The following is a 17936-nucleotide window of genomic DNA, read 5'->3' as shown; positions in this document are numbered from 1 at the left end:
GTTTATAAGGATATAATTTACAAGATATTCATGGCTTTTATATGAACAACACCAAAGAAAGTGATATGGAGGGCCCAACATCAGCTGTAGTAAGTGCTAAATGGTATTTATGTTGTATAGACTTATGGTGGGAATAAGGGGGTTCATGGGAATTTCACTAGGTTGGCAGGATATTTTCTGGTGCTCCAGCAGGCATATTCATAAGTTTTCCTTACATAAAAATGTATTATGTAATTTTTCTTTAAAGGAGAACTAAACCCCTTAAAATGAATATAGCTAAAAATGCCATATTTTATATAGTGAACTTATTGCACGAGGCTAAAGTTTCAGCTTGTCAATAGCAGCAATGATCCAGGACTTCAAACTTGTCACAGGGGGTCACCATCTTGGAAAGTGTCTGTGACACTCACATGCTCAGTGGGCTCTGATTGGCTGTTGAGAAGCTAAGCTTAGGGCTCGTCACTAATTATCCAGCAGAAAATGAGCTTCCCTGGCTGTAATATAAGCTGATGCTACAGGTTTGCTGATTATTCAATTCTGATGCTAATTGCACTGGTTTCTGTGCTGCATGTAGTAATTATGTGTATTAATTACTAATCAGCCTTATATTGTGACATTTCTATTCTATGTGTACTGTATATTGTGAGTGGCTCCCTAAGCTCAGTAAGTGACAGCAGCACAGAGCATGTGCAGTGAATCAGAAGAAAATAAGATGGGGAGCTACTGGGGCATCTTTGGAGACACAGATCTTTACTGCTAAAGGGCTGTGGTTGCCTTGGGCTGGTACAGAAGCACAAAACATAATGTACAACATTTTAGTTCGCCTTTAAGGGTTTATTAAATATGATATAGGGCTGATCTTACCATCCACATGGTTTTGCCATGTGATTCTTCCTAATGGCACAATCCATGCACAAGACCAGTGATAGGAATAATAGCTCTTGGGCAAAACACAAAGGCACCAACTCTACATATCCTAGCGTGCCCAAAGTTCAACATGACTCTGTAATAAATGTTTATAAGTCTCTCTCTTTAAAGTAGAAAGCTGACATGTATGTTTATATTAGTATATTTGTGTAATATGCGTGTGTGTGCACGTGTCTCTTGGTTTCTCTTTAGTGTTAAAAGCCTTTAAATCCAACTAACTAGTTTTTCCTGTATTTGTAATGGCTACATTCCTACTGACCTATGGGGCAGGTTCTGTTGACTAAAACATACCTTGTTTAAACCTTATTCTGCTTAATTACACCAAGAAAAATTACACCATGAGCGACTGCGCAGAAATGACAGTGCCACATAGAGTTAATTGCCCTGGGCCATACTGGTGCAATACACTTAAAGGAAAATGTTGTCATTCTTGTCAATGAACTAAAGCTTATCTAAACAAGTAGCTAGAAATGTTGTACATTATGTTTCGTGCTTCTGTACCAGCCCACGGCAACCACAGCCCTTTAGCAGTAAAGATCTGTGTCTCCAAAGATGCCCCAGTAGCTCCCCATTTTCTTTTCTGCGGATTCACTGCACACAGGGCCGCCATTAGAAATCACGGGGCCCCGTACAACAAAATTTTTGGGGCCCCCTGGGCCCCGCCCACACTGACGACCAAGCTCCGCCCCATATCCCGCCCACATCGCAGTTAAAAGACCACACAGACATCAGCGCTAAAAAGTAACCCCCCCCCCACACAAGTTGTAAAAAGCTATTGATGGTCAGGGCCCCCTTATAAAAAAAATTGGGGCCCCAAAAAAAAAAAAATTAAAAATTTTTTTTTTTTTAAAAACATTGGTGGCAGGGGCCCCCTGTTAAAAAAAACTTGGGGCCCCAACAAAAAAAAATTGAAAAAAAAACGAAAAAATAAACAAACATTGGTGGCAGGGGCCCCCTTCTAAGTTAAAAACAAATTGGGGCCCCAAAAAAAAATGTGAAAAAAATAAATTTTTTTTTGAAAAAAAAAAAAAAACATTGGCGGCAGGGGCCCCCTTATAAGTTAAAAACAAATTGGGGCCCCAAAAAAAAATTTGAAAAAAAAAATTTTTTTTGAAAAAAAAAAAAACATTGGCGGCAGGGGCCCCCTTATAAGTTAAAAACAAATTGGGGCCCCAAAAAAAAATTTGGAGAAAAAAAATTTTTTTGAAAAAAAAAAAAAATGGTGGCAGGGGCCCCCGTACAAGTTAAAAACAAATTGGGGCCCCAAAAAAATTTTTAAAAAAAAATAATTTTTTTTTGAAAAAAAAAAAAAACTGGTGGCAGGGGCCCCCTTACAAGTTAAAAAAATTTGGGGCCACCAAAAAGAAAATTAATTTTTTTTTAAAAAAAACCCCAAAAAAAAACAATGGTGGCAAGGGGCCCCTTACGAGTTAAAAAAAAAATTGGGGCCCCAAAAACAAAAGTTTTAAAAAAAAGATTGGTGGCAGGGGCCTATAGAATATTAAAATAATACATTGGTGGCCAGGGGATTAAAAAAAAAAAAAAACACAAACTGGTGTTCAGTAGAATTGAACTCATGGCTTCAGTACTTCAACTTCGCCTCCTTTCGTGACTTCGGGTCTTTTCACCGCTTCAGGACTTCGGCTTCGGCTGTTTTCGTGACTTCGGGTCTTTGCGCTGCTTCAGGACTTCGGCTTCGGCTGTTTTCGTGACTTCGGGTCTTTTCGGCGCTTCGTGACTTCGGGACTTCGGCTTTTTCCGTGACTTCGGGTCTTTTCGTCGCATTGGCTTCGGCTTTTCGGCACTTCCGCATTCGGCACTGAAGAGGCAAGACGTACGGCTCGGGCGCTCGTAAGGGGGGCCCGGATCTTCAAAAAAATGCAGCGCTGCCGGGCCCCCCCTTCATGCCCGGGCCCGGTACGCTTGTCCCCCCTGTCCCCCCCTGATGGCGGCCCTGACTGCACATGCTCTGTGCTGCTGTCACTTACTGAGCTTAGGGAGCCACTCACAATATACAGTACACATAGAATAGAAATGTCACAATATAAGGCTGATTAGTAATTAATACACATAATTACTACATGGCAGCACAGAAACCAGTGCAATTAGCATCAGAATTGAATAATCAGCAAACCTGTAGCATCAGCTTATATTACAGCCAGGGAAGCTCATTTTCTGCTGGATAATTAGTGACGAGCCCTAAGCTTAGCTTCTCAACAGCCAATCAGAGCCCACTGAGCATGTGAGTGTCACAGACACTTTCCAAGATGGTGACCCCCTGTGACAAGTTTGAAGTCCTGGATCATTGCTGCTATTGACAAGCTCAAACTTTAGGCTGGTACAATCAGGGCAGCCATCAGGGGGGGACAGGGGGGAGAGTTGTAGGGGGCCCCGGCCACGCCACACTTACTTGATTAGCCGGGCCCCCCATCTTTCTGAGAGCTGCTGACTTCGGGAAGGCATGGACGTTTAAGGGGCCCTGGCCACCAATTTTGTTATAATGTGGGGGGGGGGGGCTGGCCACCAATTTTGGCCACCAATTTTTTTTTCTCATGTGGGGTCATAGCCACCAATATTTTTTAATGGGGGGGCCCTGGCCACAAATGTTTTTTTATGGGGGGCCCTGACCACCAATATCTTTATATTTTTTAGTAACATGTGGGAACCCTAGCCACCAATATTTTTTTTGTTTTTTTACTGTGTGGTGGGGAGGGCGGACCTGTAGGCAAGGGCTGCGGTGGGCGCAGCCCCGGGGGCCCAGGAAATTTTGTCGTACGGGGCCCTGCGATTTCTGATGGCAGTCCTGGGTACAATAAATTCAGTATATAAAATGAGGCATTTTTAGCCATATTCATAATTAGGGTTTAGTTCTCCTTTAAATGCAAGAATCATTCTAGCAAGTGCTATGCAGCCCAATATTAAGGTAATCCCCACAGGACCCTTGGCTTATCCAGAGCACTGGCCCTGGATAAAATGTACATTTTCAAAGCCTCTACTCTTTTCTAACTCCTGAGACTTATTGAACAAATGAACAAACAACTTAACTAATAAACAGCAGTGTCGGTTTCCATATGACAAAAGAGAGCAGACATTGTGTTTAACCCTATTTCAGTTTCGGGACTTTTTCACGTGGTTAGACATTGTGCTCCAAAGCACTTTGATCTTCCACAGGAGGTGAAGGCTATCCCTGCCTGGAGGAAAATGAGCAAATTAGACTAATAAAAGAAGCAAGTCGTTATCCCTGATTGTGCTTAAAAAGGAGTATGTTCAATTCCATGCTGAAACTGAAGGGTCGAATTTAGAGTTTATGGGAGTTTCTAAAAACCCCCATCAACTCCCATAAACTCGAAATTGGAAAAAAAATGACCAATCCAAATTTATTTCAAATTTTTTTTTTTTCCAAAAGTCCACCAAATGAGGATGTCCCCCATAGGCTAAAACACCAATTTGGCAGGTTTTACATGGGGAATAGTCAAATTCGAATTCTTAAAGGGACAGTACATAATAAATTTCGAAATTCGAATTTTCTAAAAAATTTTAAAATTCAAATCGAATTTGGACTATTCTCTAGTAAAATTCTTAACGGTACAGTACATTTGAATTTTCTCATTTTTTTTACAATTCGAATAGAATTTGGACTATTCCCTAGTCGAAGTACACAAAAATAATTCGAAATTTGAATTTTTTAAATTCGAAAATTCACCTCGACCTTTGATAAATCTGCCCCTAAGGGCAAAACACATGCTGCTATTTCGGGAGATAAGTCGCCCAGCGACAAACCGCTTCTTCATCGGGGCAACTAATCTCCCTTAACTGCCTTACGGCCGGCTAGAATGTAAATTGTGTCCAGACGGCACTAGGAACAATTCGTTTTCCGAAGTCGCATGAAGTTGCCTTACGAGGAAACTTCGAGTGCCTTTGGAAAGCCGAAGCGATCCAAGTGTCTTCAGCCAGCGATTTACATTCTAGCCAGCGGCAAGGCAGTTCGGGGAGATTAGTCGCACGAAGAAGAAGCGATTTGTGGCTGGGCGACTAGTCTCCCAAAATAGCAGCGTGTGTCTGTCCTAATACATTCATTATGTACAGGAGCAAAGCAGCAGTAGAAAAACAGTGGGTGTGCTGCTGTACGCACAGGTGTGTGTGTGTTTGTGTATGTGGCAGTGTGACAATAGAACCAGATATGGGAATTATCACGTTAAACTAATATAAGAAGAAAGTTCAGTTCACTTTAGCTGGGTCAAACCTTCAGCTGGTGTTGAACTATAAATCCCACAAGCATGATCAAGGTTCACAGGTGGTCAAAATGCATCTTTTTATAGTAGACACCAATGAAGAAGTTATGCTGCATTCATAATAATAATAATAATAATAATAATGTTATTTTCAGTGCTGTGCCCAACAGCGGGCATTTTTGATGGCACGCCTATATCTAAGGTGTGGTAGGCCTGCCCAGTTGGCAACACCTTCCCTGCTTCACATGAATGGATGTTTGTGTTTAGTAAAAAGAGGGAACAGTGAGTGAGGAGCAAGGTCTGATAATATCACTGAGACAGTGCTAATACAGTGTAACCCTGTGTGTGCTGGGAGGCTGGAGAAATAGGAGGTTCCTGTAGGAGCATAAAGAGTTAAAGGGTTTGTTCACTTTTAGTAGGATGTAGAGAGTGATATTCTGAGACTATTTGCAATTGTTTTTTATTTTTTATTATTTGTGGTTTTTGAGTTATTTAGTTTTTTATTCAGCATCTGTCCAGTTTGCGATTTCAGCAGCCTGGTTGCTAGGGTCCAAATGACCCTAGCAACCGTGCATTGATCTGAATAGGAGACTGGGATATGAATAGGAGAAGCCAGCTACTTTTTATTACTCATTTTATTACTCATTATTATAGGAAATAATGAGTAATAAAAAGCAGCAATAACAATACATGTGTAGCCTCGCAGAGCATTTGTTTTTAAGATGGGATCAGTGACCCCCATTTGAAAGCTTGAGTCAATAGAAGATTAAGGCAAATGATTCAAAAACTATATAAAAAAAAAATAATGAAGGCAAATTGAAAAGTTGCTTAGAATTTGCCTAAATATAACATACTAAAAGTTAACTTGAAGGTGAAACATCCCTTTAAATGGGGTGGTTCGCCTTTATTTTAACTTTTACTATGTTTGAAAATGGCTAATTCTAAGCAATTTTTCAATTGGTCTTCATTATTTATTATTTTTTTTAGCTTGGATGTTCCTTCTTCTTTTGACTCTTTCCAGCTTTCAAAAGGGGGTCACCGACCCCATCTAAAAAAAATGTTCTGAACGGCTACAAATGGTTACTTTTTATTACCCTTGTTTCTATTCAGGCCTCTCCTGTTTATATTCCAGTCTCTTATCACAATCAAGACATGGTCGCTAAGGTAATATGGACCCTAGCAACCAAACTGCTGAAATCGCAAACGGGAGAGCGGCTAAATAAAAAACTAAATAACTCGAAAACCACAGATAATAAAAAATGAAAACCAATTGCAACTTGTCTCAGAATATCAATCTCTACATTCTACTAAGAGTTAATTTAAAGGTGAACATCCCCTTTTGGGTGGAGACCTGTGAGATTTGCAGCAGATGAAGAAGGAAGGTCACTTACCCCCATAGCTGGAGATGGAGTAGTTGCTGTTGCTGCTCACCCGAGGGGTCGTCTGCGTCTTCTGCATCATCTTTGCGCGCACCTGCTCTTGTACCCGCGCATTGCGCAGCGCCAGACTCTCTTCTCGCATCCGCCGGTCCATCTGGGAGTCGGTGGGGAGAGCCAGTGACGTGATGTCATTGTGCGGCTGCAGGGCCGACATAAGAAAGTGATTTTCATGCATTTCTAGAGGCTTTAGTGTAGGCTCGGACCCCTCTCTCTCTCTCTCTGTCCCTGAGAGGCTTCCCCCTGTCAGACTTTTACTCTCTCTCTAGCGCCGCTTCCCCCACTAGGCATGAACTTGGTCTGTGCCCCGAATTGCTTCTATCTCAGTCTGTGACCAAATGCAGGTGTTTGTCCTTCCCTTGTGCTTGAGCTTTGCTCTCTCACTCACTACCTGTCACTGGACTCTTCGTTCTCTGTCTGGGCCACCACGCCCCGCCCTTAATTACCTCATCCGCTTACCTGTCTCCCTTTCTTCGCTCCGCCCCCTTGTCCCTACACTTTCCTGTCAGTCTGTACCTGTCGCCTGTTTGTGAGGCGGCTCTGTGTCTCCCGGACACTACTTTCCCCTTGTATCTCTGCTTCCTGTTTTTTTTTTGCCCTCAAACTTTCACACCTGCTTTTCCTACATTCAATCCCTCACACCTTCCAGCGCCCTCCTAGAATTTGCTCCTTTTCCCTCACAGCATTTGCTCCTTTTCCCTCACAGCATTTGCTCCTTTTCCCTCGCAGGATTTGCTCCTTTTCCCTCACAACATTTGCTCCTTTTCCCTCACAGGATTTGCTCCTTTTCCCTCACAGCATTTGCTCCTTTTCCCTCACAGGATTTGCTCGTTTTCCCTCACAGGATTTGCTCCTTTTCCCTCACAGCATTTGCTCCTTTTCCCTCACAGCATTTGCTCCTTTTCCCTCACAAATCCCCCTTGTTGTTCTGCTCTCTTTTCCCTTTTCACACCCAACTCCCAAGAAGACTCTTTGTCTCCCAAGCAGGAATGTTACACCCCCCCCTCCTATTGACACTGAGGAATCTTCCTCCCCCTCCCTACCCTTTTAGTCAGCCCCTTACTGTTGGCACAGAGCCAAGGCCCCATCACCTTAACCAGCCACGATGAGCCCTTCTCCCTATCCTGCTACTTCTCCTGCTTCCCACAAACACACTCAGAGCCACAAGCAGCGTTAGACTGGGATGCCAGGGGCCCACCAGAAAAACATAGGCTGAGGGCCCACTTTGCAAACTATTATACCTCACTCAACCTCTTTATTCACATAGTCCCCAATCTTTTGAACCCGTGAGCAACATTCAGAAGTAAAAGGAGTTGGGGAGCAACACTAGCATGAGAAATGTTCTTGGGGTGCCAAATAAGTGCTGTGATTGGCCATTTGGTAGCCCCTATGTGGATTGTCAACCTACATTGAGACTCTGTTTGGCAGTGCACCTGGTTTTTATACAACCAAAACCAAAATGTCAAGCCTGCTTGACATTTTGACTATTGACTAGCAGGTGACTATCAAAAATAATCACCTGCTTTGAGGCCACTGGGAGCAACATCCAAGAGGTTGGAGAGCAACATGTTCCTCACAAGTGACTGGTTGGGGATCACTGCTCTACATACTCTTCCTTTATTAAGCCTCTTTGTTCCCATAAAGAAATAGGGAATAACCATAAAGTAGGCCAAATGGTTAGAAGCAAGAGGCCCACTGACACCTGGGCCCACCGGGAGTTTTCCTGGTATCCCAGTGGGTCAGTCCGACACTGGCCACAAGTACAGGTTTTGTATTTTGAAAATATATCTGCCATAAAGAAAGTCTGAAACTGACACGACTAGGGTTGCCACCTTTTCTGGAAAAAAAAATACTGTCCTTCCTATATATTTATCTTTTTTCCCTATTAAAGGAGAAGAAAAGTCGTTTAGCACTTGGGAGTGCATGGGTGTCCACAGAAAGGTGCAAGAGGGGGCAATTGCCCCACCCTGACTTCTCCAGCTAGTTCCAAGAAATTGTTTTTATACTTCACACCCCAAGCAAGCCTTCATTAGGTGATCTTCTGCATTGTCGTGAATAGGTTCCTCTTCAGTGGGATGCTCCCCTATGTGATATTAGCTTACTGTCCCCCCCTTGAAAAAATTTCTGTGGACACCCATGTGGGGGTGCCAAATGTTAGGCATCCCCAAGCGAATGTATTTACTTACCTCAAACCCCGGGCCGTGCTACTATCAGCAGAAAACTGCTCCGGCCCGGGGGTTATACCAGTGAGCACCACAGAGCTATCCTCTTCCGTCTTCTTCTTCTTTCTTCAAATTTCCCGGGGCAGATGCATGCGCAGTAGAATAAAATAGCCGACTTTTTAGTTAAAATTCTGCTTTTCACTCTAATGCGCATGCACAGCCGCGCAAAGAAAGAAGAAGCCAGAAGTGGATCGCTCCGTGGTGCTCACTGGTATAACCCTGGGCAGTGCAGTTTTCTGCTGATAGGAGCACTGGCCCGGGGTTTCAGGTAACATTCGGCACCTCCAAGTGCTAAACTACTTTTCTTCTCCTGTAATATCATTGGGATTAAATACCGGCCAGGTGGCAACTCTAGACACAACCCCTTATACCTCCTGGGCCCCCAGCTAAGGCCACACTAGGCGATAGCGCCGCGATTTGACTCGCGGCGACTTTTCGCCGCGACTTTTAAGCCGCAATCGCTGGGGAAACTTTTGCGCTGGCGTCTATGGGGAATCGCGAAAAATCGCCAGCGTAAAAACACACGCGGCGATCTTTTTTCTATTGTCGCTCGAAATCGCCTAGCGAGGCAATTTCGAGCGACAGTAGAGAAAAGATCGCCGCGTGTGTTTTTACGCTGGCGATTTTTCGCGATTCCCCATAGACGCCAGCGCAAAAGTTTCCCCAGCGATTGCGGCTTAAAAGTCGCCGCGAGTCAAATCGCGGCGCTATCGCCTAGTGTGGCCTTAGCCTAAACCACTGACATCACATTATCAGCTCCCCTAAAAAGGGGATTAGTCACAATAATATAACATTGCAAAAGTACAATAATATAACGGTGCAAAATCTCTTAAACACTGGTGCTGAAAATGTCTCCTTTTTTTCACCTTCAGAACAGGTAAATGTCTCTTTAAATCCACTACAGCCGAATCCTGTATCTCTTATGTTTGATTTGACTGGATCGGAACCCTAATTTACATATGTAAACCAGTATAAGGGGGATATCATGCATTTTTTTAAACAGGTTTAGATTCAGGTGTGAGGTTGCAGTGGTTTGAAAGGGGGCCTATGCAAGGGTCCTAAGCTGGCTAAGTGGGTTTAGGTCTCCTTTAAATAACCTAGCAACCGAGCAGTTGTTTATATTGCAGACTGGAAGATGAATTGGAACGTATCTGAACAGAAGGATATGCCTCAATCCAGCATCAGGATTAATTTGCTTTTTGGTTGCCAAGGTCCATGATCCCCACATCTGGATAGCATTACCGCTGGGAGAGGCAAAACAGAAGGGCCACTAGATCACTAGATAAGCCAAAAAAGGAAAACCAATTGCAGATTCCCTCATAATATCTCTGTCTACATCACCGCAACCTTTTAAATGTAGTGAGCAGTTAATCCGAACGTTCGGCCCTAGGATTTTAATAAAGAGAATGGGGTGCCGACTGGTCGTAGGACTGTATCAACTAGCCAATGTGGTCCTCGAAAACTGGAAAAATCTAGCCTGCTTGATCAATGTGAGGCCGATTTTTGGCCTGATATCGATCGGGGAGACCATTGGAAGCCCCCACACGGGCAGATAAGCTGCTGAAATGGTCTAAAGGACTGATATCGGCAGCTTTAATCTTCCCGTGTATGGCCACCTATACTTGCACCGAAACATAGGAGTAGGAACTGCAATATTGTTTGCCTCAGGTAGGGTCAACATATCATTAAAATAAAAACAAGCACCATGGGGAAAGTCTAGCCCTACCTTGGTCAACGTAAATGGCTGTGTACTTCAGACTCATTTTATACTATAAATACTATAAACCTATTTTGTACCTGTTGTTGTACTACCGAGCAATATGCCTCATTTTCCCCTCCTGATACTCCTTTGTAGGTTATTGTTGCACTTCATAAAGGTGGCCAAACATAGTCCAATAAAAACTGCTGGTTCTGCCCCTCCAGACCAGACTTATTGGCCTTTGTACGGTGCCCTTCTGATGGTCTGCTCAACAGATATATGGCCTACTGTCAGCCTGATATGTATCGGGTAGGCTTGAAAACCTTGTTGGGCCTCCCATTATGATCTGATCATGGGCCCATACGATTGAATCATCCCAGCTTGCATCAACACTTTGGTGGACACATTGGGTAAAGATATTGTTTGGTGACCGTGTCAAAATGGGTGGATCTCACAGGGCATACCCAGCGTTATCCAAGTGCGTTAGGGTATCACCTCTATATTGTGCTACTGTTCATCACCATCTATTGCCTAAAGGTGGCTATACACGGGTGGCTATTCCCCAATCAATATCTGGCCGAGAATTGGCCAGATGTCGATTGGGCAGGGGTAAAAATCCTGTAGGATCGTGTATCATTGATGTGGTCCCGCAATCTGACCCCCCGTTTAGCTGTTATTATGATCCAATCATTGGGCTCTCAAAGTGGGCATATAGGGAGAGATCCACTGGTTTGGCAACATCGCCAATCGAGCGGATCTCTCTATGTATGGCCACCTTTAGTCCAGTGGCTCATGAGCAACATGTTGCTCACTAACCCCTTGGATGTTGCTCCCAGTGGCCTTCTGTTTAGAGGCAAGTCTAAGTTGCATAAAAACCAGATGCACTGCCAAAGAGAACCTCCAGTCCAGATAGGGGCTACCAAATGGCAAATCACAGCCCTTAATTGGCACCACCATGGAACATTTTTCATGCCAGTGTTGCTCACCAACTTTTTTTACATCTGAATTTTGCAATAGATACAACAATCTGGTATTATTGTATGCCCTACTGACCTGATACTTGCTCCACTGATGTGTATGCAAAGCACTGCAGCTTTGTGCTGTTTCCCATTGCTTTGTTTTGCCTGCCTTTTGTTACAGAACACAATAGATCCTGCTGTCATTGTTACGGCCATTGTTCCTATAGTCTGACTTTGTGAATATGTCCTGTGTAAATTCATTTATATTTGTTGGAACTCAAAGTGCACTGTCCAGCTTTCCGGATCTGCAGTGCTACCAGAGCCATTGCACCACTGGATGTATTTGAGATCTCACATGCATTCATGGGCTGGGGTTTCCAAACATTTGGCTTTTTTGTTTGATCCTATAACCTGCCAAAAGCCTTTAGGCAAAGTTGCACTGGAAGGGAATGGTTGTCAGGTGGCCTAAATGGCATCATCAGGCAATGCAATTAAATATTTCCAGGGTGACAGCTAGCACTGTTTATAAGGATAGAGTGACACTGGTTATTCTTTTTGAAAGAACCTAGAAAAATTCCAACTACTGTGGTGCCATCCACTTCCCTTTAAATGTTTAAAACCACTTGTTAACTGATGACATGTAAATATGTTTTTAACACTGTTTTAGGAATTCTCAATCTAGTTCAGGCATATGCCTTAAGGTGGCCATACACAGGCAGATTAAAGCTGCCAATATTGGTCCTTTAGATCGATTCGGCATCTTATCTGTCCTGTGTGGGAGCTTCCGACAGGTCCCCCCCAATTGATTTCAGTCCAAAAATCGACCTGATATCAATCAGGCAGGTTTGATTTTTCCTGTGATCGGCTAGTTGATGTTGTCCTACGACCCGTCTGCGCCCATTCTTTTTGTTGTAATCCCATTTGTTTGGATTAACTCTATGTAGATCTTATCATATATGGCCACCTTTAGTTCAGGGCACACTCAGCCTTTGCTCTGCCTTTGGGAACTGCTCCGATCCACTCTCCAGGTTGAAAAGCTGGCCTAAAGTTGGCCATACACTATAAGATCTGCTTGAGAAGCAGATGTTTCCCTTGATATGCCAACCTTGGGTGGGTGATATCTGGCTAATCTGATCTATGGCCCTAGGGCCAAACATGAATACGAACTGTCAGAACAAGGACTGCATCAACTAGCCAATTTGGTTCTTGGCCCCATTTGGAAGACAGCAGTACCACAGCTCCTACTTGTACACAAATACACATTTGGTAATGTGAAGGCATATGGTGTTTTTTTTTTTATTAACATAGGCACTAGTTAGGGTTACTGACAGCAATAACGTCAGTCTCTCATTTTTTAATTACTGATCAAAATGAACTGCCGATTGTTTGCTAATGAGAACTGCACTAGTGTACTTTAGAGACTATTTAGTTAATTAGCAACTCTTTACTTACAGGTAGCTGTGTAACAACACTGACTAATGACCCTACTCAATGTGATGGTCAAGATTTGGATAACCGCTTGCCTTTGACTTTACAAGTACTTGTACATGTGAAAGCATGTCAGAATTCCTTCACTAAATTACAAGCTACAAACTTGCAGCACACAGAGAGTCTCTGCACAAATGCATTGTAATTGGCACACTGAGTCCTCTTCATGTGAATCACAACAACGAAGACTTCTGTACTTTGAATTTGTTGTAAACTGACTGTAAATCAGTTTTTATAACTACTGATGAGCTACCAGGCACACTACACTACCAGAATACTTTAGAACATGTCTCCCAATACTGACCTGCAGAATATTTCTCCTACTACTGGCCTGCATAATGTGTCTCCTACTACTGGCCTGCAGAATGTCTCCTACTAATGTTCTGCAGAATTCCTCCTACTAAGGGCCTTCATAATGTACCCTACTACTGGTCTGCAAAATGTCTCCTACTACTGGCCTGCATAATGTGTCTCCTAATACTGGCCTGCAGAATGTCTCCTACTAATGTTCTGCAGAATTCCTCCTACTACTGGCCTGCATAATGTGTCTCCTACTACTGGCCTGCAGAATGTCTCCTACTAATGTTCTGCAGAATTCCTCCTACTAAGGGCCTTCATAATGTACCCTACTACTGGTCTGCAAAATGTCTCCTACTACTGGCCTGCATAATGTGTCTCCTACTACTGGCCTGCAGAATGTCTCCTACTAATGTTCTGCAGAATTCCTCCTACTAAGGGCCTTCATAATGTACCCTACTACTGGTCTGCAAAATGTCTCCTACTACTGGCCTGCAGAATGTCTCCTACTAATGTTCTGCAGAATTCCTCCTACTACTGGCCTGCATAATGTGTCTCCTACTACTGGCCTGCAGAATGTCTCCTACTAATGTTCTGTAGAATTCCTCCTACTAATGGCCTGCATAATGTACCCTACTACTGGTCTGCAAAATGCCTCCTACTACTGGACTGCAGAATGCCTTCCACTACTGACCAACAGAATGCCTCTTACTACTGGCCTGCAGAATGCCTTCTGCTGACAGCATGCATTTCTCCTACTACAGACTTTCAGGACATTCCTCTACTAAACTAATACTAACCTTTAGGGTGTTACTTCTACAAAAACGTTTTGGCAGGCACACCCAGTACTGGAACTTTCCTTTTTCTACTGATCTACAGAATATTACTGATGAACAGTGCATCTTAACTATCTCCTACTGCTGATATGCAGACTGTTCGCTGCTCACACATGCCACCTACTACTCATCCACAGAATATGCCTCCTACTACTGGCCAGCAGAACATGTATCTTACTAGTGACCTGCACAAAATGTTTCCTAATACTGTCCTGCACAACATGTCACCTGTTAGTAGCTCGCAGAACATGTCTCCAATTAGTGACCTGCAGAACGTGTTGCCTAGAAGTGACCTGCAGAACCTGTCTCCTAGCAGTGATAGCAGTGACCTTCAGAACATGTCTCCTAACAGCAGCCTGCAAAGATGTCTCCTAGTACTGACCTATACAACATGTCTCTTATTAGTGGCCTGCATAACATGTCTGCTAGTAGTGACCTGCAGAACATAACCGCTATCATTTTGAAGCACTGCAGAACGCCGCTCCTGCAGAACTAATAAACATGCAGAACATTTTTAATCCTCAAACCTTAAGGACATTCCTCCACCAGAACAGTACTAACCTGTAGGGTGTTGTCAGACACACCCAGTACTGTAACTTCCACACTATTACTGAAATACAGAATATCTCTTTTGCTGAGGAGCAGGTCACCTCACCTGTCTCATGTTGCTGATATGCAGACTGTCCTTTGTACACACATGCTTCCTACTACTGCCCATGTGTTCTAATACTAGCCTGTAGAACCAGTGTCATACTGCTGCTCTGCAACTAATAAACCTTCTGGACTTTTGTTCCTGCTACTGACAGCGCACATTTCTGCTACTACAGACTTGAAGGACATTGCTCCATTACACTAATACTAACCACTACGGTTCTTCTACTAAACAGTTGACATACGCACCCAGCACTGGAACCTCCCTCCTACTACTGATCTACAGAGTATCTCTTTTATGATGAGCAAAAGATCTCACGTGTATTCGGTTGCTGAAATGCAATGTCATTGTGCACAATGGCTACACCAGAAACCTTTAGAGCATCTTTGTTCTATGTCATCCTCATATGAGTTCATAGTCTGTCTTCTTGCATCACTGCACTGCTAATTCCCTGCAGAAGTTTCATGTATTACAAATAAACCACTGAACCTTTACTGCTTGCAGAACAACCACCCACTACACTAATAAAGAAGGACATCCATACACTGTACTATTGTTGACCTGCAGAGCAACATCTCTCCTACTAGCAACTCAAAGAACATCCTTCCACTGCACTTCTAGTTACAATGTACTGTACATGCAATGCCTATCCTACTACTTACTTGCACTTCACTGCTTACTACAGTTCTACAATAATGAACATCTCATCAATATATTGTTACTCTATGACAGTGTCCATCCTACAAAGTATTTGTAAGTGAATCGATACTGGATTGTATTATCAACTACCGACATATGCAGCATCTTTACTTATTCTAGCACAGTTTTTTTTGCCCTGTGTCCTGCAGAGCACCTCTTATGTAAATGTCTTGCAATACAGTGGAGGTCATCTCCTGTTGGCAATAAATCCTGAGACTTGAGAGCAACTTCCCTACTACCAACTTGTTTTCTACTATACAAATAACTGAAAGAACATCTCTGTTTTATCTAATTCTGATTTTTGGAATGTGAAAAGGTAGAGCAATTTTCATACTAGTGACATGCAGAGAATCTCTCTCCTCTCCATTTCTACTATCATGTACAGCCACAAAACATTGACCTGAAGACTTTGTCACCCACTAGCGAACTGCAGAACATCTTGTCAACTATAGTTCGCCTGCCCAACTTCTCTTCTACAAGCAACCAAAATACAGAATTGTAGTACATCTCTCTTCTAATGCATCTTGCCTGGCCAACTTCCCATAAACAACCCTACTAAAACATGCGGTACATCTATCTTCTAATGGACCTAGTCTGCCCTACTTCTATTAAATAAGCAACCCTAATGTAAACCCTCAGTTTATCTCTATTCTAAAGAACCTTGCTTACACAACCACTCTACCACATTTTCTTCTACACACCCACAGCATATATCTTTAAAAACCAACCTTTTATTTCTCTATTGCCTAAATAATAGGACAAAAGAACCATACAACATATTTTCTGCAAAACCTGGTAAGAATGCAAAACATGACAAAATGTTTCAACTAGAATCCAGCTTGAGGCCTAAACTAACCCTTTTGTTTTCAGAAAATGACAATTATCATTTTGCTATAATTACCTGAGGCTGTCCGGTGGGAATCACAGCGCTGTGCATTGCCTACTCCACTGAGTGTCTTTGCCTGTGAGAAGTCTAGTTGTAACATCCCAAAATGTATCTAACACAGAGGATGGAAACTATATCATCCCGTGATGTCACTAAACCTGTTCATGTACCTCCGCCCTGCACAGTGTTAACTCTTCCAACAATCAGTTTTGTAGCATGCAAATGCGTAAATAAGGGTTGCTGAATACTGCAACCAGATAATACAGTACAGATACCATGGGGAGGGTGCAGTTATAGGGCCTGGAGCAAAAAAGCCTTGCAATTCTGACGTTCAGAATTTTTGAGAAGATGTGTTTCTTAGTACTAGAAGAACAGTGAGTTCTACTTCCTCATCACAATTGGTTAATTTGTTAACTTTTAACAAATACGTCCAAGTACAAAAACCCATAATCAGATATTTGCTTTGATAGTAGACTAACCAAAGCTCATGCAGGGTAACAATGTAAAACAATTGTGCTGCCTCGTGCAATTTGCAGCGCACCCTATTACTAAATTTAAGATATCTTGTTTACAGGGGCGTAACTATAGAGGAAGCAGACCCTGCGGTTGCAGGGGGGCCCAGGTGTGTAGGGGGCCCAGTGAGACCCTAATTAATGAGCAATTTTAATATATCTTGGTAAAATAGGGCAACTTATAAATATTTTGGGGCCCTAAATTGAATTTGCTATGGGGCCCAGTAACAACTAGTTATACCACTGCTTGTTTAATTTAGTATTGTGTTGGATTTCAGACTTTGAAGATTATTAGCACTGGCTTCGAGGATCGAACTGGGCAAGCAAGACAACAGAAAAAAAACCCGATGGGCCAAATGAGATGAATGCTTATGTTAGGGATGGACCGAATCCACTATTTGGGATTCGGCTGAATCCCCGAATCCTGCGTGAAAGATTTGGGCGAATACCAAACCAAATCTAAATCATATTTTGCATATGCAAATTCGGAATAGGAAAGAAAAAAGTGGGAAAACATTTTTTTACCTTATTTTGTTATGAAAAGTCATGTGATTTCCCCTCTGCCCCTAATTTACATATGCAAATTAAGATCTGAATCTACTTCGCCAGGCACAAGGACAGGGGCGCTCCGCCAATGAGGCGAGCTGAGCAGCTTGCCTCAGGCGGCAGCGCCTGAAAGGATTCCAGGGGCGGCAAAAAGCCGCTCCTGCACCCTTAAGAGCCGAATTTCCGGTTTTTAAACCAGAAATTCGGCTGTACTATTGCGAGAGAGCGCAATTGCGCTCTCCGCAATAGTGTTTCTGCCTCCCCTCCCGACACGTAAGCTGGTGAGGGGGGGCGGCATTGTCAGAATCGGTGCTGCACAAGGATTTGGCAAAATCCAAATCCTGCTGAAAAAGGGCGAATGCTGAACCGAATCCTGGATTTGGTGCATCACTAGCTTATGCATATCCTAAAGAATCGGTTGTCGGACATTTTTTCAAGTTTGTCTTCTTGCATCACTGCACTGCTAATTCCCTGCAGAAATTTCATGTACTATGACAGTTTTAAATAGCCAATTAACCAAATCAGTCCTGCTGTATGTGCACCTT

General features: G+C 43.0%; 1 protein-coding gene across 3 annotated transcripts in view; it reads right to left on the bottom strand.

Moving 5' to 3' along the window:
- Window positions 1-16510, bottom strand: part of pkp3.S (plakophilin 3 S homeolog) — a 57690-nt gene extending 41180 nt beyond the window's left edge. For 2 of the 3 annotated variants that reach the window (XM_018259543.2, XM_018259547.2), the window contains exons 1-2: window positions 16349-16510; window positions 6551-6737 (exon numbers count right to left, since the gene is read on the bottom strand). In XM_018259543.2, the coding sequence (XP_018115032.1) occupies window positions 6551-6737; window positions 16349-16384 (223 nt within the window). In that variant the 5' untranslated portion in view covers window positions 16385-16510. 3 annotated transcript variants of the gene reach the window in all.
- Window positions 16511-17936: the final 1426 nt, after the last annotated feature.

This window comes from Xenopus laevis, chromosome 4S (assembly GCF_017654675.1).
Source record: "Xenopus laevis strain J_2021 chromosome 4S, Xenopus_laevis_v10.1, whole genome shotgun sequence".
Classification (NCBI taxonomy): Eukaryota; Metazoa; Chordata; class Amphibia; order Anura; family Pipidae; genus Xenopus; species Xenopus laevis.
This window is presented reverse-complemented; position numbering and strand designations above follow the sequence as displayed.